The sequence below is a fragment of the Thunnus albacares genome, chromosome 4 (genome assembly GCF_914725855.1).
Source record: "Thunnus albacares chromosome 4, fThuAlb1.1, whole genome shotgun sequence".
Classification (NCBI taxonomy): Eukaryota; Metazoa; Chordata; class Actinopteri; order Scombriformes; family Scombridae; genus Thunnus; species Thunnus albacares.
Genome location: NC_058109.1, coordinates 10,734,993 through 10,762,385, shown reverse-complemented (window position 1 = coordinate 10,762,385; position 27,393 = coordinate 10,734,993). Strand labels below are relative to the sequence as shown.

Sequence of the window (27,393 nt, the reverse complement as noted above, 5' to 3'; positions counted from 1 at the left end):
CATTATAATATATTTTTAAATTGAATGGCACTTATTGCTCAGTGATTTAAGAGGGTTTTTTCCCCTGAAGTTGCCTTTCTTCCGTCAGCCAGCAGTGCTGTATTAATCATACAGAAGCTTTGTCATTGGCTGAAAGGAAGGATGGGCTTCCAGGGACACATCCCACAAAATTGCGTCAGCACGACGAATATATTAACAGTATGTCCACAAGGACTAGTTTTCATAAAGCTAGACAGGCGGTACCTACTACCACATCAGCAGCGGTTAGAAAACTACATCCTGGACGACTTTTCACATCCATGAGGCTGTGAGTTAAAGCTGCAGGAGCTCTGAAATATAACGACACAGGACAGAGAAAGAAGAGAGAGAAAGAGAGACAGAAACAGATCCGACCTCCAAGTGAGGCTTTTTGTTTTTAAAAAAACAAAAAGCCACTTTATAGTGACTTCCTTAAAGAAAACAAACACTCGACTGAAGTTTTGAAGTCATTTCAACGGAGCAGAAAACTCTTAAAGATGACTGCCTTCTGAACGGGACCACCGGGAGACCCCAAGGAAGTTCTTGCATCGCCTTTCAACTAACACGAAGACAAAGAAGAGCAGATATTTGCCTTGACAGTGCAGCCATGGACTCAGGAAAGGTATTTATAACTGTGACTCACAAACAAGCTTTTGAAATCCTGTCAAACCTGTCGGGTTTTTTGCTGTCAAAGTCTGTACGTGTGTGCGTGTGTTTCTACTAACCAACGAGTTCATCGAGTTCACTTTTTAACCATGAGGCACTTCCACATGTGGCATGACGGAGCGTCAGCAGCAACGATACAGCTGATATTAATCAAATCTGTTGCGTCGTTATTATTCAGTAATGTTTCTGACTCTCAGCTGCCACTTAATATAGTTTTAATTGACATTATCGTACTTTTTTTGGCGCCAGTTTACTACCTCCTTTACGTGAAGAGCTAGGCGATATGGACAAAAACAAATATCACGATACTTTTGACCAAATATCACGATATTGTTATCGCGACAGTAATGTGGGGATGACTGTTGGTGCTTTCCCAAAAGATTTACACCATGAGATTTTTGGTAAGTTCAGAAAATTACATCAGCAATTACATCAGCAGTTATTAAAACCAGGAAAAGATGCCACTTCAGTAGTGTCACGATATTACGATATCCAAAATCTAAGACGATATCTAGTCTCATATCACAATATCGATATATCAATATATTGCAAAGTCGTACTTTACGTTATTTTAGTATTCCAGTGTGTGATTGCACTTATTACAAAATATATCCATATACTCTCTACATAAGAATCAATAGTTTTTCTGTGAAATTTTAACTTTCTTCTAGTTTTATTGTAAAGTTTTCTTGTGTGTGTGTGTGTGTGTGTTTCTATGTGTGTTTGGGGGGTATTATGCAGTATTATGTCACTGTAGACTGTAGTTTAAGGCTTAGTGACTAAAGTTTGTCATGAGCTATTCATACCCCGCAGTCTTTTATAACTGTGCCTTAAGCTAAGACCAGTGATGGATGTATTCAGTATTCAGACCGTTTACTTAAGTTAAAGTCACAATGCAACAACTCCATTACAAATAATGTATTGCTTCGGGACAAAAGGAGATATTTGAGCACATCATTGTAGGTTTTAGGAAACAGTGATGGACACTTTTCACTCTTTTGGGGCATTTTATTGACCAATTGATTAGTTGATTACATATTAAGTAGCAGGTAATTGAAATAATCAAAGTAAAGTACAAACAAGTTCTCAGAGGCCAAGGTGATGTTCTTAAATGTTGTGTTTTTGTCTGACCAAGCATCCAAAATCCAAAGATATTCTATTTAAAATGAAAAGAAACTGAGAAAAGTAGCAAATCCTCACATTTGAGAGAATGGAGCCCCCAAATGACAAATGACTTCAACTATTTATCAAGGATTTTTTGTGAATTGACTCACTGATTAACAGTTTAAGTCTGTGTTTTTTAGTTTTGGACGGACAAAGCAAGACATTTGGAAACATCATCATGGGCTATGAGAACTCATGAGAGTTACTAGTCGCTGTTTTCTGACATTTTATTAGACTCACTGATTGATTAATCACAAAAATAAAGGTTAGTTGCGGTCATAAATGCAATTCTGAGTATCAAAGAAACACAATTAAACCATTATTGTTTTACTAGTGCATCCAAACTCGATCTACAGTAGATAGTTGCTCTACAGGCGAGGTATCAGTGTTGTACTGTACTGTGTCTTTTTTTATAGACCGTGATGCTCATTGCTCAGAAAGTAAATGTGACTTATCTGGTATCTGATAATACTGTCTCTGTTTTAGTGCAACTTGTGGTCTCTGTTACATACACAGACCTACAGTACAATTCGGCACGTACACTAAAAGACGTCACTCTTCTTTCTCCCTCTACTTCCTCATTAGTGTAAGTTAAGCCTAGTAGAGCAGTGCAGTGCAGCTCAGTCTGACACAGTGGTCAGAAAATGTTTCCCTAGCTGTTGTTATTTTATCCCTGCACATGCATGTTGTGCTGGGTGGGTTTGCTGTGTGGACGTGATGGGAATGGTCCTCTCTGTTCCCAGTTTCCGCTGTGACACCAACACAACAGATATCCAGAGAGAGTGAGAGTCCACCGAGGGAATACGTAATAGCCGACCCTGCGGTGTCAAAAAGCCTTGACTCTTTCCTTCCCAGGATGTTTGCCTCGCCCCCCTCTTTTATGTTTTGTTGCTTCCAGTGTTGCTAGCAGTGCTGTGTGTAGTTAAACAGCAGTTGAGCGCAGGCTAATAAACATCTTAGGGGTCAGAATTTTCATACCTGGCTCGTGCACGGTGTTGCCTAGGTGTGTGCAGATGAAGTCAAGTATGCGGAAACTGCAGCAAGTGATGCCGGTTCACAGGAAAGGATAACATACTGTTGGAAGTTGTAGAACTAGTTAGAAGTAATAATTATTCAGGGAAGTGAGAATGCTTTTGTTTAATAAAGTGTTTGTATTAAAACCTGCCCAAGCAACTATTGTTTCGGTAGAGGTGTGGTCCTGTTCTCAGAGAATAGGCTTGGTCCATGTTTATGAACTGTGCAGTTGTTTCAGCTATAGAAGCACAGACTTACAGATTTTAATTTCTTACTTTTCACTCACATTTCAATTCAATTCTCTCAGTGCTGCTGTAGTCTAATTATAGTGACGTTGTTTACCCTAATCACACAGCTTCTGCACCAAAACATGACGTTAATGATGTCTAACTTCACATTCCTAGCCATCTCAAAGAGCTTAATTCTGAACAAACGGCTTTGTTTTGTGCTGAAAACTCACCCCGGCCCTCTTATGTTCCTCGACAAAGAGTAAAAATGGTAATTGGGGTCAAGCATACAGTTGACCTGGTGTGTTTAGAATGAGACAAGCCTCCAAATATCTGCTTCCTGACAGACTTGACAGCCCAGGTATTTTGATTAGAGTCCAGAGCCAACGACCAGCCTCACATTGTACAGACCTAATTGCACAGGCTTAATTCCTCTCCATCCACTGCTTTTCAGCCATCTGCCAACTCCTGCCCTCCTTAAGACAGTCCTCTAGATTTACTTTCATCTGCATGACTAGCTCCCTTCAGTATATCTTATAGTGTGACTGTCAGCCGTGCTCTAATGAGGCATAATGAGGCTTTGCTGCAAAAGTTGGGATTAAGAGATCTAGCGGGGTTTTAATTGAAATGAACAAGCAAGAGTGCATGTTTAATTCACTTTCTTAGCAAACCCGATGGCTTGGTGCATACTGTACTGATCACTGTTCACATGGAGGAGATGCAGGGACAGCTAGTCCCCCCCCCCATGAACCACCAGCTGCCAGATTTCATAAATCAGAGCTGATGAGGGGTTTAACGTCTGTGTTCGACCTTTAAATCTTTGGCCTCACCTCTGACTTTCACACATCCGTTTATTTTCATTGATGGTGGTGTATAATCAGTTTGAACTTGTCTGTATCATTTGGCTTTTACTGCATTATGTGACCTGTGCACTGAGAACCTAAGTATCCAAAAATAGTATTGATAGATTAGACTGCTGGGGATTTATTACATGTGGAATCAGAGCTGCAGCTACAGTTTATTTTTATGATTAATGAATTGCTTGGCCTCAAAACACCTGGAAACTGAAAAATGCATCTGAATATCAGTGAAAGAATGTCTAGCGCTCAAGGTGACGTCATCAGCTGTCTTGTTTTGTTCTAAGCAACTGTCTAAAACCCCCAAATATTCAATTTATTATAATGTAACACAAGGAAAAACTGTCAATTCTCCCATTTTGTTAGCTTTAAATTGTGTGTTGCAAACTGCTATATAAATAAAGGTATTATTATACTATTATTTGAGAAGCTGAACTGTCAAATATTTGGCGTTTTCTTATTGTAAAATGACTTAAACAACTATTCTATTATCCGTTGATTGATTAAATGATTGATTAATCATTGCAGCTTTATGTGAAATATACTTTGTTGACCTGTCAAAATGTAAACCACATTATATATTCATACGGTTTGGCCACTATGTCACATTGGATCAAAGCCCGGTGCTCTTCCTGGGTGCTCGGTGCTAACAGACACAGACGGAGCACTCACTGTTGCTGCTGCTCCAAGGAGGGAGGGGTTACTGCTATTTGCTAACAGCTGAGTGGACATTTCCATTTGAACAACCCAGAAAAAAAACAGAGATGGAGTCATTCTTTAATCTAATAATTATGCAATTATTACACACTTTACCTCTACCTCGGTGTGTCTACTACCATGATAGCTATGTACGTGTATTTTGTACTCTCCCTCCCTGTAAATGTTCTGGTGTTGATGATGACAATCTTGTTTATCCTGTCTCTTACCTCAATGAAAAATGTCACTCACCACAGTCCTATTGTTTGTATTTGCAACACTAGCCTTCTAAACAAAGAGACAACTGAAAATACATTTTTATCTGATTACACTGCAACAGGCTGGAATGTCACTGGCCCTGGCGGATTAGCATTAAACACTTTCCAGTCGTCTTTACTAATGTTGTATACAGCACATACAGATAATCTCTCTAAGGCCAATAGAGAACGCTTAAGGTCAAACACGCAAAAAAGATAAGCTGTGTTCTTATTGTTCTACGTTGTTTGAATAATAAGTAAAAAGTATGTTTTCATAGGCAAACCTGCCCATCCCTCCTACATTATTCATCTGGGTTTTTTTTCCATAGAGATCAGGGCTACGTCCCTTTAGAAGAAGGCAGGATGCAAAATTCACTTTTTTTTGTCTACCAGTCAAATGGCTAGTGAATGTTCAAATTTTACCAGCCACTCTATAGATTACCATTGCTTTTTGGCCGGTGAGTGAAGCAAATCTACCCAGCACTTGCATATTTTACCAGGATTTGGCTGGTAGCCAGTGCTAATTTTGTGCCCTGAAAGAAGCCACAGGCTGAACATTCATTTAAATACAGGATGGCAGGATGGATCTTATCAGAATTATGAAATGAGGTAGATATTCTGTTACAGAAACACAATGCCTTTGTTCTGCTTTGCAGTTCATGCTAATTTCACTTTTTAAACTTCAGTTTATTTACAATGCACATCACCTGAAGCGCAAATGTACAACAGTAACAGAATTGAAGTCAAAAGTTATCAATGTAGAAGTGTTTTATTAATCACATAGCAGTCCCAGGAAAATCAGTAATACAAAAAATGTATAAAATAAAAAGATGTCTTTTTAAAAATACTACATTTAGGCATAGTATTTGGGCCTGAACTTTAATGACAGCAGTGTCTTACAGTCTGAATTGTGCTAATCCAGTGGATTACATCCATCTCTGCGCTGAAAAAGTTAAAATAAACATTCAAGATGATTTGGAAACTGTCCCCACAACACAGGTCACGATGAGGAGGAATTGGAGCTTAATAGAGCAGAGAGGGGGGGGGGGGGGGGGTGGAGTCGGGTGGAGGTGAGGACGAGGCACATATTGGATTCTCCACAGCTGTGTAAGCTGAGACTGAAGAGGTGACGTGTGAAGGGACGTGATGCTCGCTGCGTAGGCCATCACCAAGAATCTGGCTCACTGTGGTTAAGGAGGAACTGAAAGGAGCCGTATTGCAGTCTGCTTCTGCCTTTTTTTTTTCTCCTTTTCAATAATTTAACACCGACAGTACTCCTTTAAAGGAAAACCTCTGCGAGTTCAGCAGTGAGTCACAAACTTTGTAGTGTTATAATAAAATGATACAACAGGATCGGCCGTGTAGCTCACAGGAAGAGAGTCATCTACTGAGTTTATCAGTTACTAATATTTGTCATTTAGAAACTACAGCTTCTACGTTCGTCCCCTGATGCATCCTGTTGGCTTGAAATTGAGGTGCATTGTGGTTTAGTGTCGAGGTATAGAGTCACCTTATCATCCTTATTTAGATACTTATCTAAATACTTTCCCTTTTTTCAGCCGCTATGCTTTACTTTGAGGAGTAAGAGACACAACTGTAGTGTTTGAGCATACTGCAAGAATAATCCAGCATTACAGACACAAACATGGGGCTAGATAACCACTCACATTTTAGGGAACAACTAATGGTAAATGTATTAAATTATCTAGTTTCTTTAAACAACTACAGTACACCTAAAAACTATTCTCATCTGTCTTGTTGAAGTTCAAATATTAAAGTGTCTTGTCCTCACTTTAACTTAGACTTGCTGTTTGCAGCACCGTATCTTTCCTGTTGACATTCTTTGTTGTGGCCAAACCCTGTCATTTTCTTGAAAGAAGACATTTACCGCAACCTCCTCATGTTTTTAAAAGATTAACGTCACCACTCTGTCAGCTGACTTTGCACGTCAAAGCATAAGTTACCATTTCCTGGTGGTTCTCTAGGTTCTCTGTGTTGAAGCGGAAGTAGATGTGATTTACTGAAAGAAAGTGTCACATTCAATAACTGAACATGTACTTTTAGGGTTAGTGATCAGAGCAGGGTCATGTTTGTTGAATCTCATCGATCAATTTTCTGTTTAAAAGAGGTTTTAGATGTTGGATGGGGCTCAGCTTAAACATAAATACTGGAAAGATGGTTTACATATTAGCTGATATGGTTGCGTAATATCCTAATTTGGACAAAAGAGCTCTTCTAATTCACTCCGTCATTATCAGTAATCCAATAAAGGTTTCTAGAGAAGGAATAGTATTGTAGAGTGTGGGCTGGTTTGTTAATATTTGCACATTTTCCCATCTTTCTACCTGTATCATGTATCAAATGACTTTGTTCACTATCAGTCTTTGTTGGCTGTGTTAGTGTTTACCCAATAAGAGAAGTGAGTCTGTGGTGCCAAGCAACCAAAGCTATTACCAACAGCCAACCTGCATCACATGGTTTACTTTTCACATGCAAAGAGGTTGGATTTGCATGCTGGTTTATCAAAAAATCTGAAGCATTTAAATAAAGTAAAGTCATGAGAGGAGAGAAGGGTTATAACCTTCAACACACCAGGTGCTGATGCAGTATGTCAAATGCTTAAATTAACCTCTGATATCGTGTTAAAAGATACTTAATTTTTTTAAGCATCAAGGCTACAAAATTTGATGTATTTAGTCAGAAAAAAAAGCATTGATGGAAATTAGCACCAACATCCAATCAAATCCGGTTTGGGTTCGTCTGTTGTATCCACGCCCAACCAGAGTTTTTCTTTTTTTTACATTTCTAATCGGAAGGTAAAATAGTGAAAATGTGAACAAATTCCTAAGCGACATTTTGCATTTTCTATCCGGCCTGTTTGTTGTTGTCAGTTTTCCATTTTTATTGTTCTAAGAGAGTCAATTCTTACTTCTGCAATCAGATTTAAGGTTACACGTGTAGATTAGCATGGTAGTGTGACGCCGAGCCGTTAGCAAGGTTGTGAACGCCTAGCTAAGCCATTATGTGTAAGTAAACAAATACAAAAGCTCCATTCAGAAATGTAAACACGAATGAAAGCTGCTGCTGAGTGAAACGTGGCACGGCGATCACCAAAGGTAGTGTACTGCCAAAGGTAGCGTGTCCTTACCTCTGTGCCTTATTTTATCTTCCTTGTTTGGTTTTGTTTTCTTTTGTAAAGCACTTTGTAACATTGTTAAGAAAAGTGCTATATAAATAAAGTTTGGTATTATTATCATTATAAAGGTCGTCCTTAATGCACAAGAGGAGGACTGGCCATCAGTGGTTAATTCGAGGCTGTGATCATAAAATTGTTTTTTGGGTGTGACATCAATGTTTCCCCAGAGAGGAAGTGCATTCAAAAGAAGAGCAGGGGAGGTTTGGCTGACATCCGTGATATGACAGTAGAATAAAAGTTAACAGTAGAACGTTTAGATTTCCTGTAATAGTAGATGAAAGCCTATTTATCACATTTTAAAGAAAATTTTTAATGAAAAATGTACCTAAACATTTTGATTGCAACATGTTGGACTTAAACTTCTGAACAGTAAACGGTATGTATGCCCTGAGGCCAGGCTGAGGGAGGTCTCCTAGTATGTAGGTTAAAGGTAAAGATGTCACAAAGAAGTGAATTCACACTGCCATCCCCACGTTGACAGCAGCTGGATTCAAACATCCACATTTAAGGGAGTATTAGCAATAGCAAATAACTCCAGCTTTTTTCCCCAGAGACAGTAAAACTCAAACAGACTCCAGCGAAGGCTTTTCCCAGAGACACAGGATTTCTTTGTAAAAAAAGGCAAAAACAGATGGTAGTTCATTGAAACCTTGTGTTGTTTCTTGTTCATGTCCAATCAGTGACAGAATGACATCAGATCTGGTTGGTCTACCCGTCGGTAACGTGGCTCCTTTAAGAGCCCGGCCCACAACGCTGAAAAGTGTATGTGTGTGTTTATATACTGTGTCTAAACAGTCCTGTCATGGACTTGCTGACCCTCCTAACAAGAGTCCTTATTGGCTCAGAAGCGTAGGTGGGTCTTTAAGCGTCCATGCCTCTCTTTTTCGACCGAACACGCTGGAGTGACTGCACCCAAAAAAACACAGGACTTTTTTTTTTTTCTTCATCCAGCTCGCCTCGTTCTTCATGCAGGGGAGGAATTCTCATAAACAAAACAAAAAAAAAAAACCCTTGTAGACTCATGTTACCCAGGCTACCCCTGTCACCAGGAATACTGCTATTTAAAAGAAGCCTGAAGCACTTTTTTTGATATTACAAAGGAGCATGCATAATCCTTTCAAATAGTTTCTAAAGACTGTTCTTTTAATGAAATCTGGTGGGGTCGGTTTGCCTTATTTGTCTTCTTCTTTGGAAACTTAAATGGGAATTCCAGTGAATCAGCCTCAGGGTTTTTTAGTCAGAGTTGTCTGACTGAATCTGAATCAGTACTTAAAGTGGCTATATTCAATATATTTTTTTAATTTTCATCAACAATAAATCACATGTCTACTGGTGTGTGTGTGTGTGAAAGAGGTCACTCATACCGATGAACCCCTTCAGCTCAACAGAGTTTTAGTGTCTCTTAAGTTATTGTTTTGGTTTTCCATTCCACGAATTTACTTCAATGTCACCGCTCTCATCACCATCGTTTCCAAGCATCAGGCAGCTGTTTTCAGTGAAAGAGTTGGCAAGAAGCTGGTGAACATAATGGAGCATTTAGCAAGTGCAGAGCACTCAGGAGGTGGCAGAGACTAAAAACATAGCCAAAAGAAGAGTGAATATTTGGACTTATATTCACCAGGTGGCCAGAAAATAATGCTAATGTTGCTTTTATATTTGCTGGATGTGTAACTAGGCAACTGTTTTCTAATTGCCATATCAACCTAAAAGGTAATATTATGTCAATGTTATGTTTACAGCTTGTTTCTGCTGCCCCCAAGAGGGCAAAAAAAACCCAGTTAATGCAGGTTTAAAAAAATACTGCTACTTCTTATAGTTATATTAGGTGCTGCCACATTTGCAAAGGTGCAAGTGCAATGCAGACATAGACTGAACACTGTCTTGCTGAAGGACACATCACCAGGATAAATGTGGGCTGTCGCAGTTTTTTTGTTAATTCATTGATCTAATGTCTTGGTGGGTCAGAGGACTTCAGGTACTCCTGGGTTTGTGTCCATTCTCACACACGGTCTACAGGTAAAATTAGAAACATAACCGAAAGGATGTAGGTTTGATCTTTGGAAAAATATGTTCTATTTCTGCCCATTTCTCTGCAAGTAAAGAGTCTGCCACAGGATAAAAATCCTTTGTTGCCATATCATAAGAAACTTATCTGATGTGAATCACTGTGGCGAAGTGCTGGTATGAATCACAGGACTTAAAAACAGTCATCACCCTAACATGATGACTGGTGGTGAGATATTACAGATGGAAAAAGTAGTCAACACTATATTTAATTTGAGACCACGTGCACTTTTGGTAGATAAATCTGAAAACGTGGTGTACGTGCAACAACGACTCGCTAGTGTTTCAGGTGATTTCTCCGTCCTCACTGAAACACATATAGTATAAAAGTAACTTTGGATGGATGACAACAAAAAAGGTAAATAATATCTTGGAGCTGTTGTTCTCCTGTCTGAGAGGAGGAAACAGACAGCGACATACTCCGCTCTGGTTTATTAACTTCGTGGTATGAGGAAAATCACTTCTAATCTGCCGGGCTTTACCGAGATCACCTCTGTAATAACAGGAAGAGGAACACAGACAATAACATGCTTAGACCTGGGGTCAACCTGGACCTGTTCCAAGAAGCAGGTTTACTTAGTTATCTGGATAAACTCTGCTGAGTTATACTTGGAAGCCCCTCAGATCTGAAACCTGGACTGAGATGCGGGAAGACATGACCTCAGGAAAGTTATCTGGATAACTCAGTAACCCTCCTTCGTGGAACTAGTGTCTGATTGCTTCATTGTTCAAAGATACATCTCTCCACCTCTTCTCTGCTTCTCTTGAGAATACCCCTCTAGGTGTCATGAGACATCTTTTATGTGCAGTCCGATTTCACCGTATTGCATAACATGGCCTGATACCAAACATCTCCAGGATATTTTAGGACATTTCTCACAGAGCATTCATTATACTGGTTATGAACAGGCAGCGAAGGTAAAATTAGATGCTCCTCAACCTGAACATTCTGTTAAAGAGGACATAACATGCACATTTCCGTGACTATATTTTTATTCCGGGGCACTACTGGAATATCTTTTCATGATTTATAGTTTTAAAAACTCTTATTTGTCTTATACTGGTCCTTTTAAGCAGTTCCTCAGTTCAGCCTCTGCTGAAACGGGCTGTTTTAGCTCCTAAAATATGCAAGTGTACAATGCGAACGACGTTAGCAACAAAGGTAAAACAAGCAATCTGATGTCAGTTCAATGGGGAAATACAGGTAACTTTGCAAATGGAGTGTTCAGAGTTTTGGGACTTTGCACATGTTTAATATAGACATCAAACATCATAACAGCATTTAAATGACAGAATATCTCAAAAAGCATGTTATTTTCCCTTTAAGTCAGATATTTCCAGGGTTGCTGAGGCGTACCAGCAAGAGACAAAGTCAGTCAGTGATACAGCAAGACAGTATACGCTGTATTCCAAAAACATTTTGCATCCGTTTTCATTTCATTTCCATTTTGTAAACTGATCTGCATGGGAATTTGTTGTCAAGAAAAACATATTGTGCAACTGGAAAGATACAAGTTTGGTCATATTTGTTTTCACTCATCCTAGCTCTATTGGATGGTTGTATAAAGAACCTGCCAAAATGGTCTCTTCACTGACAACACTTCCTCCTCTTCTCTCTATTCTCCCTTCCAGCAAATAACGTTCCCGTTGATGATGTGTGTCGGAGCAGCTGTGATCGGCTCTCTGCAGTTCGGCTACAACACGGGTGTCATCAATGCCCCTCAGAAGGTGAGATATGTGTCTGTGTGCATATATGTGAAATGATGTACTCAAGCAAGCAAGATGCCAAAAATCTGGAGTCTGTTTATCATTCACGCAATAGATCACAATTTCAGCTAGGCTGATTCCAGCACTTGGTGTTCCTTCCCTTATGGGACTGGAGAACAAGACAGAAAGTAGGAGTCGGGTGGGTTAAAGGGTGAGATAATAATAGCCGCATTCATGCCTGTCAGATCCAAGGACAGTGATTCCTGTGTAAAACAGCGTGTCCATGCCCAAAAATGGGCCTCCACTGACAGGCAGCAGGCTGGGAAAAATCTAGACAAAGAGTTTTGGAGGAAATTAAATGAAGCAGGTAGACAGCCACCTGTCCCCATGATAATGCAAGTTAGTACAAAAAGGCCCCCCTCTGAAGTAAATCTAAAGTAGGTTTTATTAACAGAGAGGTACACCTAAGAAACTCATTTCCTGGAGTATATCTACACTGTATTGCATGTCTGCCAGTTTGCGTTGGTCTGAACACACCCTGTGGCAACGCAGCTGTCTGACCACAGGTCACAGGTGTGTCGCCAGACAATCCAGAGCTCTGCCTTTTATTTACCTTTGACATACGCAGCGTTCTCTGGTGCGCTGCTCCTGACTGTCACAGTGATCTACAGTTGCAGCTGTCAGGACAGCTTGATTTTCATCTGAACCGCTCACCCAATATCATCACACTGTCAAAGCTGTCCTGGACTTTGATGTGAAGGATGCTTTCGTAAAATGAGGGCAGCTTTCATCAGTTGTCTCTGAAAATCGGGGAAAGGTCGAGTGCGTCCCCTCATTTCTTAAAAGTAAAAAAAAAGCTGAAATAGACAGAGGAGAGGGTCTGGCTGGAAATATGATCTTTTATTCTTGTTGCGTCATTAAGGGAAAATGAAACAGGAGGTAGTTGTTAAAGAGGGCGTTTAAGGCCTTACGACATTCAGGCAAAAACTGCAATGGTCATGGATTGTGCAAACACAATAGAAGTGTGACTCAGTGGTAACAAAGCCTTTTATTAAGTTATATGAATTAGTTATAGATGTACCAGACTGCAGTCGGTCTAGAGCTGCAGATAATGATGAATTATTTTCACTGATTAATATGCCAATCGTCTCAATTCATTGATTAATTGTTTGCAAGGTGACGTCTTCAAATTCAATATAATTAAATAAAAAGATATTCAGTTAACAATTATATAAACCAGACAAATCATCACATTTAAAGAGGCTGGGAATGTTTGGTATTTGAAATGTAATTAAGACCCACTGATATTTCATAACAATTAATCCGCTGCGTTTCCTCTACAACACTTCAGTTGTTAGCGTAGCAAAGCTTTGCCTCCACCATGAAAAACAGCACGTGTTCAGGTTCACGTAGCTCAGCCGAGTGCCCTGTGAGTGGCTGAGTGAGGGGCTGCAGATTGAGAGGGAGGAGGTGAATATGCGGCTTGTTACACACTGGGCCAGTGTGAACATGCCCTCCCAGCTCTTTACAACCCCCCCCAAATAGCCTGCTTAGGTCTCTCTCTCTCTCTCTCACACACACACATACACATAAGTCTGAGCAGTATCACGTGCAAACGGAACAAGCTGTTACTCAACACAGGCTCTCATAATCCTTTATTACTAATGACCACTTAAGAGGCTATAGTTTTACAAATAAAACTTTCATACAGCAACAACACTTGAGATTATCGCCAGCGCCTCTCTCCCCTCCGTGCGTGATAAAGGCTGCGGTAAAGGCTGCAGTGATGCTGCTGCCGCTGCTGGTGACGCAGGCCCTTGCAATGTGCAAAGAGCGTCTCTGATTAGAGACGCTCTTTCAAGGGCCTTGATCCAGCTTGATGTCCCTCCTCCCTCCTGCATATCTGCTGGTTCCGCACCGCAAAAACATCCTTATTTGGGAAGTAATTTAATGGAAGGGTTATTATCTTTGTCTTGTTGTTAGTATTAAAATTCTGGAAACAGAATTGGTAGTTAGGGCTTCTCTGCTTCTTCTGAGATCACTTTTTCTGTTGATGAAGTTCGTTTCTATAGGTTTTACTTTTCTTTAGCTTGAAGCTATGAATTCTAACCACTAAAATGCTGTTGCTGAAGCAGTACACAGCGCTTAGGCACTATGCATGATTTCAGGCATAGAGCAGTTTTAAATTCATGTCATACTTGATTCAATACATTGTACACATTTCCTCCTGGACAACTTTTCAGGCTCACATATCTTTTCTTGCTTTAATCCCTAGTACATATATAAAATACTGTTCATCACTTCCTGTGTGCTAGATTATTTTTGGACCTATTTGAATCCAAGAAGGGTTAGGATTCATTATTTTTGCCACTTGTTCAAAGATGATTGAAGAAAGATAATTTCATTTGTTAAAGTTGTTTTTGTGCGTGCTACGAAGACAGTGCTCACCTTAACGACCTGGCCACAAGCCAGATCAAACAACATACGCTGACAGCCTGACAGCATGAATAGACAGCTTGTTTCATGGTGTGGTTAGAGCCAGCAGGTGGTTTGGACTATATAGGCCAGTCTATTGACAGGAAGACTGCGGAGGAAGCAGAAAATAACATGATTAGATATTCAGGTTTCCGTCTGCCGATCAGTGGTTGTTAAAGTGTCACGTTAGCAATATAGCCTGATAATTATAGCTCCTATACACTGCCAAATGTGGCTTTTTTGACTCTAATCAACAGAAAAAAAAACCAGATACACGTGTATTACTCTACAAACAACCGAAACCGCTTCGACCACACACGGGTGATCTCTGCTTTAGCTAGAGCTGCAACGATTAGTCAATTAGTCGACCACAAATACCACAAATTGTCTGGTTCCAGCTTCTTAAATGTGAGAATGTGGTTTTTCTTGGACATACTGTATATAACAGTCAATTGAATATCTTCTGGACGGACGGTTGGATGAAACAAGCGAATCGAAGGCATCACTGTGGGCTCTAAGAAATTTCAAAAATGATCAGCAGATTAATCGATGATGAAAATAATCATTAATTGCAGCCGTACCCCACTTAAATAATTATGTGACTTCTGAAGCCAATTGGCATGGTGTGTTGTATTAAACCTTATGCAAACATTTATTCTATATTTTATATTTGTCAGTAATCTAGATCACTTTGTAGAGTCACTCTTGTTGATCAGTTAAAAAAAAGCCACATTAAATGTACTTTTATTCAATATTGTAAAACAATAAAATATGAATACCTTCACTTTTTATAAGCACTCTGTATTCATGGGAGTTTTTTTTGTCACAGCTTGGCCTTCCTTGCAAATGTGCAAACTCAGAGCTCAGTAAGAGTTCTTCTAAATAAAGCAGATTTTTTATGGGTAGATGTGATGCACTGAAGGTCAGGGGGTACAGTACAGGGTATGATGACAAACTTGTAATATCACTGAGCAAGGTCTTGTGAGTGTAAGTTGATAGTGGGTTTGACCCAAGTGCTGTGTTCATAACGTCAAAGTGTCATTCTATATGCATCCCTCCACCATGGAAAAGCCCTTGACGAGATGATAGCCTTACTATTCATAACTGGTTGATAAGGACACTGCTGAGCAAAGGCAGAACATGTATTCCATACGACACCACCGAGCTCTAGTGCATTACAAGTTTTGATACTAGGTCAACAGCCAAGTGTTTCAAAACAACTACGGGTGACCTTACACTATCACAGAGGCGTATAACGGAGCCAGAGTTAACATTTGGTAATGAGCGTGGTAATGATGAACAGAGGTGAGGTCAGAGTTACGGGAGGTTGCAGACAGGGTTGTGACCTTTCTGAATCATATGAGAGGTCTCACTGTGATGTTAACAGGCTGGGGTTGTTCTACTTTACCCGTCACTAGGTCGCCAGGGTGTGTTTGTCAACATAGTCATCTGTAATAGGAGCGGGGGAGGGGAACAGAAACTTGACACTTGGCTCAGTCTGGTAAACTTCCTGGTTGCCAGGAAATAGTTATCATCATACAGTGCTGCCATCTGCTGGCCACATAGAAAAAGCTCAATTATACAAAGCACATCATCTGGCTCTGAAGATCTTATACAAATGTAATGATGACATTAATACTGTGACATAATACCACTACTATAATGATGAATCCTCTTTTTATTCAGGTTGTGCTTGTGTATTTTTACAAAAAAATACATTCAACTTTTTTTCTTCTTCCCCTTTGGCAGATCATCGAGAACTTCATCAACGAGACATGGTTCGAGCGCTACCAGGAGCCCATCACCAAGAGCGCCCTCACAGCTATCTGGTCCATCTCCGTCTCTATCTTCTCCGTCGGTGGCATCTTCGGCTCCTTCTCCGTCGGACTCTTCGTCAACCGCTTCGGAAGGTAAAAAGTAAACAAAAGCCTTGATGGTATTAAAATAGCACATGCCTCGGGCTTTTGTAAAAGAAACAGACCGTGGTGCATCCATATAAGGTGTAGAAAATTAAAGATCACAGCTGAGATGAGTGATTGTTAGAAGGTTTTTAGTTCAAAGAGCAGCTGAACCCTCCATTTTTAGCTTGCATATGTGCCAGACACATAATCAAATGATAAATGAACTACAAAATGTGCTGTATGTTGTAATGAACACTGTAGATGAGGACCAGGATCAGTTGATAGCTTTATAAAATGATTTCACATATAATTTTCTAATTTGAAAAAGTGGATTTAGTGTGAAGTTACTTTTTCATAATGTTATGATATTGATTATATATTGATTATAGCCCATATTCTTATTTCTGGTTCACACAAAAAACTAAAAAAAGTACATAACACAAAACTGTATATGACAATCACACGATAAAGATTAAAATAAAGGACATTAGAACTGTATATGAACAAAGAAAGTTAATTCCAAAATATCAACTTTTACTATTGTGCTTGAAGGTATAAACACACATTAATGCAAATCTGTACATTTAGGGTTTAACTTAAATGTGCTAAATCTGTTCTCTGCTGCCTATAGGAGGAACTCTATGCTCATGGCCAACGTCCTGGCCTTCGTGTCGGCCGCTCTGATGGGTTTCTCAAGGATGGCGAGTTCCTGGGAAATGCTGATCATCGGTCGTTTTGTGGTGGGCCTCTACTCCGGCCTCTCCACAGGCTTCGTGCCCATGTACGTGGGCGAGGTTTCTCCAACATCCCTACGAGGAGCGCTGGGCACCCTCCACCAGCTGGGTATCGTCCTGGGGATCCTCATCGCACAGGTCGGTGGATAGTAGCTGTATATTTTCATAACACTGTAACATTGTAACAATACAACCTTGTTGATTTTGTGCAGGTTATTTTTTTTACAAATGCGTGCATTGTGTGACGTGTGTCTTGGTTTTTTTTGTAGGTGTTTGGATTGGAGTCAATCATGGGCAACGCTGAATTGTGGCCGCTCCTCTTGGCCTTCATCTTCCTCCCCGCTTTGTTGCAGTGTGTCCTGCTGCCTCTCTGCCCTGAGAGCCCTCGTTTTCTGCTCATCAACAAAAATGAAGAGAACAAGGCCAAGACTGGTAGGTTCACACACAAAACAAAACACAAAAGAGGTTACAGAGTCTAAAATGTGAAGCTGTTATTGTGAGGTGACATTTTGATAACTGAGATATTTCTATCCTAAAATTCAAAAGGATTCTCAACTTTCAATAGTCATCACAGATTCCAACGGGTTTCTAAAATGTCCAAAGATGTTAACAAAAAGAAACAAGGTGACAAAGAAAAGCAGAAGTAAAAAAGCAGACACCTTTTTCTTTGCACCCCTCAGTGCTGAAGAAGCTCAGAGGCACCACAGACGTGAGCGCCGACATGCAGGAGATGAAAGAGGAAAGCCGGCAGATGATGAGGGAGAAGAAGGTGACCATCCCCGAACTGTTCCGCTCGACCCTCTACCGCCAGCCCCTACTCATCGCCGTCATCCTGCAGCTCTCCCAGCAGCTGTCTGGCATCAACGCTGTGAGTTTCCAGGCCCAGACATTATATCATTATCCACTCTGAAAACTGTCATCGATGTTCTGAAGAAAAGACACCGAAACCAAAGCATCACTTTCGCTGACATGCTCGCTACACGTTCATACACGTTTCACACTACATCACACACAGCTACATCAGAAACAGAGGAAGACATCCTCAACATATCGACATGTCAACTGTGTAAAAAAAATAAATAAAAAAAAGTAAACTCCCTCATGTTTACTCTCTGTGGTTGTCATATTTTTAGGTATTCTACTACTCCACTCGTATCTTTGAGAAAGCCGGAGTTGAGCAGCCGGTCTATGCCACCATCGGAGCCGGTGTCGTTAACACAGCTTTCACTGTGGTGTCGGTGAGTACAACGTAAACCTTTTTACGTTTATAGCAGAATCATCACAGTATAGAAAGGTAAAAGGTGTCAACAGCATCGAGTTATGGCAACATTTTTACCCAGAAATTATAGTTAGTGTGGTAATTTGGTCATTCCTGTGGGATCACTTGGCAGTCAAACGGTGTCAAGTCTCAGCTTTTGTTGCTGCTGCTAAAAATGTAAAAAGCATCTCCTCTCTTGGTGCACTGGAGTGTTTTCCTTAGGATGAGTCCTCAGAGTTCAGAGTAGCAAATATAGAAGCTTTATTGAGCAGTAAAGGATAGGTTGAATCACTTTCTTATTTTCTTATTCTCCATCTCTTTTTTTTTGTGCTGTAGCTGTTTGTCGTGGAGCGTGCAGGACGCAGGTCTCTGCACCTGCTGGGGCTGCTGGGAATGGCCGGATCTGCCGTCCTGATGACTATTGCCTTGGCTCTGCTGGTAGGTTTCTCCTCAACAAACACATGCTTTGATGTTGTAATTATTCTAAAATAATGACTCGCTGGAGGTAGTTGCCAGAAAATAACCTCATACTTGTGCTTTGTTCTTGTAGGACCAACTCAAATGGATGTCATATTTGAGCATCGTGGCCATTTTCGCCTTCGTCGCATTCTTTGAGATCGGACCGGGTCCCATCCCCTGGTTCATCGTGGCAGAGTTGTTCTCCCAGGGACCCAGGCCTTCAGCCATCGCTGTAGCTGGTTTCTCCAACTGGACTGCCAACTTCATAGTGGGAATGGGCTTCCAGTATGTAGAGGTGAGTGGAAGAATACACTGGATCTTGTATTTGTAACATTTTTTTAGTACAATTAGTCACTTCTCTGTGATGGCCACCTCATTTCACACTATAAGTAAAATACACTTTCACCCTTTTATCACACTGTGTTGAATGATTGGTTGATAAGTTGTTCTGTTCCGACTGATTAAGGCCGAAACCCACCAGTTGTGACCAATCAAATTATCCGCTGCTTAATAATGCTTAATATATATAATAATTAATAATAATATATAATATAGTTAGAATTAGACAGTAATAATTAAAAGTGAAAAGTATGGCAGAGGGAAAGAGTGAATGATAATGATTCAATGTGTTGTATGTAGATGGTGACATTATAATGTGTGTTACAGTTTAATCCTAAAATAAAATATGTTTTTCCCCTCAGATTACATGTCCTAACACAAATTACACATATAGGCTTTAATTTCAGTTATGACAAATTTTCACCATGTATGATTTTAAAAGTTAAAAAGCCTTTTTCTCCTGCAAAATCGATCCTCTCTCACGTTTTCATATAGTTCTACAAACGTCAGTCATAATGACAATCACCCGCAGTTTTGAAAATCAAAAAATTTGGTTGTGATGCACAAATCTGGGATATCACCAAGACGAAATGGGGCATAATTGTTGAATGTGTGACGGGAAAGCAACTACATTTAACGTACATGCTTGCGATAGTCACACAAGGGAGATGAATCAGTCTACTTTGACCCATCACCATTAAAAACCTTTAAAAAAATTAATTAGAAATTGTCCTGGAAAGTTGCCTCAGTCTCCACAGAATTGGAAACAGGCAGCTTGATCATCATAATGATCATACTTGAAATAATTAATTCACAATGCATTAAAGAAGAAGACGACATAGACATGCAAGTAGGAAAAGAGGCTTAGTTCCTTAATACTACTACAGCCTGAAAGTCATGACATTTAATTTAGCTCTCTACAGTATCTGTGAAATCTACATTTTCAATGATATTCATCTTACTTTCTCACTGTCATATGATTAAAGGCTGAACCCTGTTAGGACGCCACTAGATAATTGTTTTTCCTCTTTCTCTTCTCTTTACAGGATCTGTGCGGCCCCTACGTGTTCGTGATCTTCACCCTGCTGCTGCTGATGTTCTTCATCTTCACCTACTTCAAGGTGCCGGAGACCAGGGGCCGGACGTTCGACGAGATCGCGGCCGGTTTCCGCCAGACAGCCGCCACCGGAGGCGAAAAGCATTCGCCAGAGGAGCTCAACAGCCTGGGAGCTGACTCTCAGCTCTGAGTGACCGCCTCTTAACTCTCTTAACAAACTCTTTCTCAGACCGAGGCGGAACGAGAAGGGTCTACTAACTAGAAGTAGACAGATCCATTGGTAGAATAATTTTCTCACTGTCACCACATTTCGGGGTCATTACCAAACACAGAGCAGCCCTGTGTGATTCTCCAACATGACGTCTTCTGCTGCTCCTCTCGTGTCACGCAAAGAAACAGAAACTTGATGAGCAATATCACCTGGTGGATGTGGAGAGGGCAGTTGAGGATAGATTGGGAAGGTTTTTTTTTTTTTTTTTTTTTAAATATTTTAAAGATATTTTAAAGAAGGAAAATGTGTGTCTGCATCAGTCAAACAACCTTTTTTAATAACTTTTTCACTGAATATATTACTGATATGTGCTTATGCTATGTTCTTTGTAGCCTGTTACAATGCAGTTTCTTATTACCTGCCAAAAGAGCGCGGTAGCTATAGAGATCAGCGTCACTGTGCAAAATACTTGTTCTTATTGATCACACTGTAATGCTGTATCACTGTAGACTCTTAGCACTGTAGATTCTGCACAGCTCGACTTTGTTTCCCTCCACCAGATGGAGCACCACCCTTTAAAAAAAAAAAAGGTCGCCACTGATAAGGAGTTGTAAGTTGTGTATATGTACCTTTTTTCAGAGAATGTTACTGAGTGTAAACAAACACACTGTGATATGTTGGCGTATTGCTGTGAGGATTTCAATATCCTCAATTAATTTTTTTTAGATTAATGGTAACACGCCACCTATTACACATATTTGTTACTTATTTACTTATTCTTTTGTCATTTTATTTTTTAGATTTTTCAGCCACGAATACAAATCAGTTTCAGTGTGTTCCCGATAACGTATCAAGAAAATTCATCCGCTATTTATGTATTTTTTTTCCACCATTCCTCTTTAGCAATACATTCATATCAAAGTGGGTATGTGCAAGAAAGAACAATATCTGTACAGATCAGATACAGAGCAACGACTCGGCAGTGAAGTTGAATAAATAAATCTTTCATCCGTTTTAACATGACACGAAATAAGTAAACGCTCACAATCAGCAGCCACAAAACCAAAATCTGTCTCGCAAAACCAGAACATTGGTGGGTTTAAGTGCCTGTCTAAAACAATCAAGCCTCGTCTGCCTCCATTTCAGCCTTTATCAGTTTGAGTTTCAGGTCAGACCGGCTTGATCCAGACTGAAAGCTTCAATGGAGGATCTTCACTTAAGTATTTCTGAGTTGAGATTATCTGCGGAGCTTCGACAGTCTGGTGAATCGACTCGAGAGCTGTCCGTTTTTTTTTTTTTTTTTCTCACACAAATGGGAGTTGCTCTGTGACAACTACGGAGAAAAATGAAAGAAGTAAAGAAATAATGGGGACCAAAAATGAATGTCAGTCTCTTTCAAAAGGTTTTTAGTTGTCCTGAAAGTGCTTGTCACTCAAAATCCCAGTATTCCTTGCACACCATTATGTCCATTATCTGTCCTATGTAGTGGACACTTGTTGCTTTTGTGCAAGGCCTGTTTTTTCGCCTCGTGCACTGAATTCTGCAGTAATGTTTAGCTCTCTCTTTCGGTTGTCTGTGCTGTATGGTATACAGCTGCTGGTGAAATCTATGTAGTCTGGCTCACTCCGCCTAGCTGTACAAGTAGCTGTCTATGACTGCTGTATCACTTCGAAACTTTCTTCTCTTTAAATACGTTATTTGAAGAAGGTTATCTTTTTAGCAGCACTTTATTATTCACAGTGATATTTCTTTGTTGCTGAAACAAACACCGCTTGTTTCAGTTGTTTTTTTTTTTTTTTGTTCTTTGTACTGAAGAGAGACTGAAGTACTGCTGATGGATTACTTGATGTTTTTGAAATGGGATTGTATCATTTGTTCATATCTTTTTCTTGGTCTTGTATAGAGCACATTTAGTTGTGTGTGTTAACACACAGGTCAGTTGTAAATTAATACGATAATATTCATAGTCTAATGAAGACTTTGATCCAAATCCAACCCTGTTGTCAAAATTCATCATTCCAAAACAGGTTGTTAATTATTGTATATAGTAGATCTTTATAGTATAGTATGTCATATGATGGGTGACCTTCTTGCCTGTCCTGGAAAGCACTGTGACATCCGCTCTGTGCCTTTTTGTGTGGCGTTCACACACATCTTCACCAGCAGAATCACGTAATGGCACCGCCAACACTGCCAATGACAGCAGACAAAATAAAGATGCACTTCCCCACACAGACCGATGTTTGTTGCAAATAGCTGTATTGTAATGTACATACTGTTGATTCATACTTCTGCTTGGGCATTCGATTTCTTAAATCTCCTTATGGCACAGGTCGGTGGTCTAAACACGCAACGTGATGTAAATATGACACACTACAGCCTCACCCCACTCCAAATTATGAATCAAATCTTTTAAAACCTTTTGGATAGATAAATTAATGATTATCACTGTAGTGCTGTACATCTCTATGCATTTAGCTTCCACACTTTTATTCCCTCTTGATTTGATACCCTAAAGATTAGTTGTGGCCTAATAATACTTTAATAACTTTAATTCAGATTTTACATGTAAGGATTGTGTTAATGATATGCATTCGGTAGTGTTTTCTTTTTAGTGCACAGAGCATATTCTAATGTTTGTAATAAAAAAATGATCTGTGTGCATGGTGTCAGAATGTGTTGGAGAAATATAAATTGTGATGGATGATGTCCTGAATGGTTCTATGGTCTTGTGTAAGTGATTTAATGGATGAATAAAAGAAGTCATGCATACAGATGAGATGTTTTTGGATCAATTTGTTGCTTCTGTGTGAGTTAAACTTGCATTTAACTGAGTTTTTTTTTGTTTTGGCCACACTGTGGCAGCAGAAACAAGCTGTAAACTCAACATATTACTGGATTATTACTTGGATTATAAAGTTGATTTGGTGAATTTTTTACACATCCAGCAGACACACAGCAACACTTGCATTCATTTGGAGTTGTGCTTCTGGCCGCCAGATGAATGTAAGTCCAATAGTCACTTTTGTTTTTGCTGTTTTTGTTCTCCACCAAATTCTGGAGGAAATATCTGGATATTTAGTAGTGAAATGCTCCACTATGTTCACCAGCTAGTCGCTAACTTTCTATGTCTGCAGTTCGGTGCTGATGCAGGTAGCAAAAACCAAAACCCAAAACAATGAGCTTAAAGATGTTAAATGAATGTGTAAAAATGAGAGGAACTGTTGAGTCGAGTGATAAATATCTCTGAGGTTTGTCACCACGGAACGACACCTCGTCACCGTCACAAAGTCATTTGTCGTTGATCCGTTGTTGATGCAAAAGAATCCATAATAGCGTCTTTAAGAGTTGAGGATGGGAAAAGTGTGTGTAATTAAATAATCTAAGCTCAAACGTCTTATTCAGTGAATGGAGCTGGCTCAGGTGTCATCAAATAAACTATATCACTTTGCTCATGTAATAACATGGTCATACAGAATATGACCTGAGCTGGCTCCTTTAGCTGGGGAAGATGTTTTGGATCTGGATCTTCATCCTCCAGTAAACTCAGCCACACCTTCTATCCCTGTCTGAGTATCTCAGACCAACATCTGTATCTGTAGCATCTTTTAAATCACTTTAAGAAATGATAACTTTTATCAGAAAACCTTTTCTTAAATTTTAATTATGCTTGTCTTTTTAATGGTTTTGTTCTTATCCGTATTTATATACACAGTATGTAACATATATATCATATTCATACATGTTTACAGTCTATCTACCTCATATTGTCATTCTGTTTCTCCATTTTTTGCTAGCGTTATTTCATCTGCACATCTTTGGTGGCCTAAAGGTTAGAGAAGGGTTCAATCTCTTGGTCAGGCATGATACATCTGGGTGGGGAAAGTGAAAAAGAGAGCATCGCTCTCAGAAAAACTCACCTGAATGAGAAAAGGTTTTTAAAAAAAACCCATCTATTGCACATCCATCAGTCCTGGAGGAAGGTATGTTGCTCTTCTGGAGGGTTTTCCCTGTTAAAGGGTGTTTCGGGGGTCTAAGGACAGAGTGTTATAAAATATGTTGTACAGATTTTAAAGCCCTTTGAGGGAAATGTGTGAATTAGATTTTTGGCTACAGTATATAAATAAAAGTGACTTGACAAGACTGTGAGATCCAGTTTAAAGCTCCAAAAAGCTAGTAAGCGTACCTTTGAGCTAAGATTATTTTGTCACAACAATATGAGACAGTTACAATAAAGAAGTGTATTATAGTGTTATTTATGGGTTTCTTCAGGCCTACAAGCATTTTTCAACAAGACAAATATATAAATAAACCAGTGTGATTTTTTTTTTCACTATCTGAGTGACCAGATGTGATTCTCTGGCTTCAAAGAAGTCTTTGAAGGTGGCAATACATGAAATATAAGATTATTCCTCAGAGCTTAATTCACAGTTTCTCTCTTTCTGAAACAGTATCCACCTATACCCTGCCGAGATCTTTTATCTGTGTCCGTGTCTTACAAATAAAAAAACCCTCACATTTTCCTTTAACCTATTACACAACAGTTATGACATTAGATGACTGGTTTAATGTGCCAACAAGGCCTTTGAAAGGCAAAAGGTTTTTTTTATTATTTTTTTTTAACCACATCCCTAGAGAATATTACAGGTGCACAGACCTTCTCAGAAAATGAGTTCATGTTAACCTCCACAGATGACCTCAAGATGAATGAGATTACGGTTATCATGCTGGAGACATGCTTCACTTCACCCATGTCCTCCAGCTGTCTTTAAAGGGCAAGAGTCTCACCTCCCTTGTGTGTCTTTTTCATAAACCTCTGTTGAATCTCAGCACCAAAATCTCACACGTTGATCTGATGCACCTTTCAGAGCAGCAGCGGCCACACACACACACACACACACCGGCAAACATTAGAGTGTAATAGTTATCCATCATCTGTGACCTTTAAGATTTAAACTGTTTGCACAAAACCACTTTGGCAGCAGACAGTAAACAACCAAAACACATTCTGAAGTCCTGGTCTGTTCCTGTGAATTTTAAACAATTCCCAAGGTCGCCAAGAGCAATACACCGACTAATGAGATACAGGAGAGGCCCAGGCAAATACAAGCATTTGAATATGTTTGATCGTGCCATGGCACATGGGCGTTCGTAGCCTCGACAGACAGTGAGGCAGCCAGAACCTCCAGGGTGGAACAAAGCAGAGACGCCTCCAACAACCGGGACCCTGGGCGCAGCTTCCATATCGCACTCCCTTGTTATTATACATATAAATCCCTCCCCCTCCTTGATGGATAGGATCGGTTCAAAGGCGTGTTTCCTGATAAATATAACTGTGACGTCGCCTCGTGTCCTGCCATTATTGATTTCAGCAAGGGGAAACAAGAGAAAGGCTGGAAATCCTCAGGAGGGGAAGAGATATACACAAGGTTAGCTGACCCCTATTAAAAAGCAAATTTACACAATTTCCACGGATTACTGCAGATTCATGCATGTGTAATTGTTGTGACCATTGGAGCCTCTGTCTTTGATTGTCCTCTTTGTTCCCTAATCCTATGCTTATGCGCTATAAAACATATCCTCACTGTGAGTCTATCGATAGAAACAAACGTCCCGCATCCCGCACAGAGTTAAAAATATTACTGATAAGGTAAATCCAGGTATAAACTATTATAAGGTTTGAAATGAATCCTTAAAACTCTAAAACAACTGAGCTGAGATGTAAATTATGCTAAATTATGCAGCTGCAGATAATATTTTGTACCTTCAGTTTATGTTTGTGTGTTGTAAACCCACGCGTCAACAAGCCACAAACAAACTGTTGATGAAGGGGAAGAAAGATTTAACTGATGATGAAAATGAGACAGAGATGAAATCGATACATGAATACTGATGCGATGAGATGTATGTGAGGAAGTATGGGTGTTGACTTAAAGTCGATCCGGCAACAGAGAATTACAGGGCAGTCAGATAAAAAAAAAAAAAACCCAGCAAACAGCAGGGTGTGGGTGATGTCTCTGTAGAACAGCAGCGTTAACCTCTCTGTGATCCCACTGCATATGAGAACAGACATTAGCCGTTACGGGTGGGTGGCGTTGCTCTAAAGTGCACAAAAAAGTCGGTTGTGACCAGAGGAGGATCACTGGCAAACCTGGAAAGTGAATAAGAAGCTCTTTCTGTCGATTTGCCTTCGCGCAAGACGTTTGACCCCAATTTGCTCTGGGAGAAACTGCTCAGGAGCCAATACTAATAGACTGTGGTTTCACGGGAGAGTGAACATCAAACAGGTGGATTCTGACAAGTGAATGTGTGGCCAGATAACCTTCCCTGGAGAAATAAATGTCAGCGTGAGAGAGAGAGAGAGAGAGAGATGGAAAGATGGTCGAAGAATGGCAAAGGAAAGAGATGTAAAAAAAAAAAAAAAAGGAGACAAAGTGCTTGATAGCACAAAGAAATCCATCAGCAACAGCGGTACGACTGATTAGCTGGAGCTGTGATGTGATATTCATGCATCAAAATGTTGTTTCTTCACCTGATTTCCAGAAGCAGCAGTTCTGAAGTGCTTTTATTTCAATTCCCAGACAAGAACTTAACTGAGTCCTGCACTAAACGCTCCAGTGAAGGATAAAGTTTTATCCTTGATTCCACTCTGCTTTGACAAATACACAACTGTCTCTCGAACAATGAGGTGAACAAATTTGCAAATTAAAAAAAACAAAAAACAAAAAACATCCATCACAGACATATAAAAAGTCTTTGAGCATTTTCCATTCACTAACTCCACAATTCTCTAAAACATTCTCTATAATTCTCTCTAATGTTTCCATTTTCAAGTGTCTCATAATCATCACAGAAAGAGGATCGTTCTTGTTTTTTCAAGGCCTCATGCTGTGTTACAGTACTTCCCACAAAATGCTCTATCTCTCTATTTCTTACTACTGGAGGTAATTTTCAGATAAAATGACTCATCTAGATGCTATAAGACGGTTATTTCAATCTTAAGAGTTAGATGTTAGCTGTCAGGAAGGACATGTTTGAAAGGCTGTTAATATATTTTCTTGGTGAACATCCGTGTTGTTTGTTCCTTCGGTGC

The 27,393-nt window shown here is 39.8% G+C and overlaps 1 protein-coding gene across 1 annotated transcript; it reads left to right on the top strand.

Annotated features, from left to right (window-relative positions):
- The first annotated feature begins 213 nt into the window (after positions 1-213).
- On the top strand, positions 214-23,076 carry slc2a1b (solute carrier family 2 member 1b). Its single transcript, XM_044348318.1, has 10 exons — positions 214-640; positions 11,792-11,887; positions 16,091-16,251; positions 16,874-17,114; positions 17,246-17,408; positions 17,657-17,844; positions 18,110-18,214; positions 18,571-18,672; positions 18,785-18,988; positions 20,079-23,076. The coding sequence occupies exons 1-10, from the start codon at positions 626-628 to the stop codon at positions 20,277-20,279; spliced, it is 1,476 nt and encodes a 491-aa protein (XP_044204253.1). The 5' UTR covers positions 214-625; the 3' UTR covers positions 20,280-23,076.
- The last annotated feature ends 4,317 nt before the right edge of the window (positions 23,077-27,393 follow it).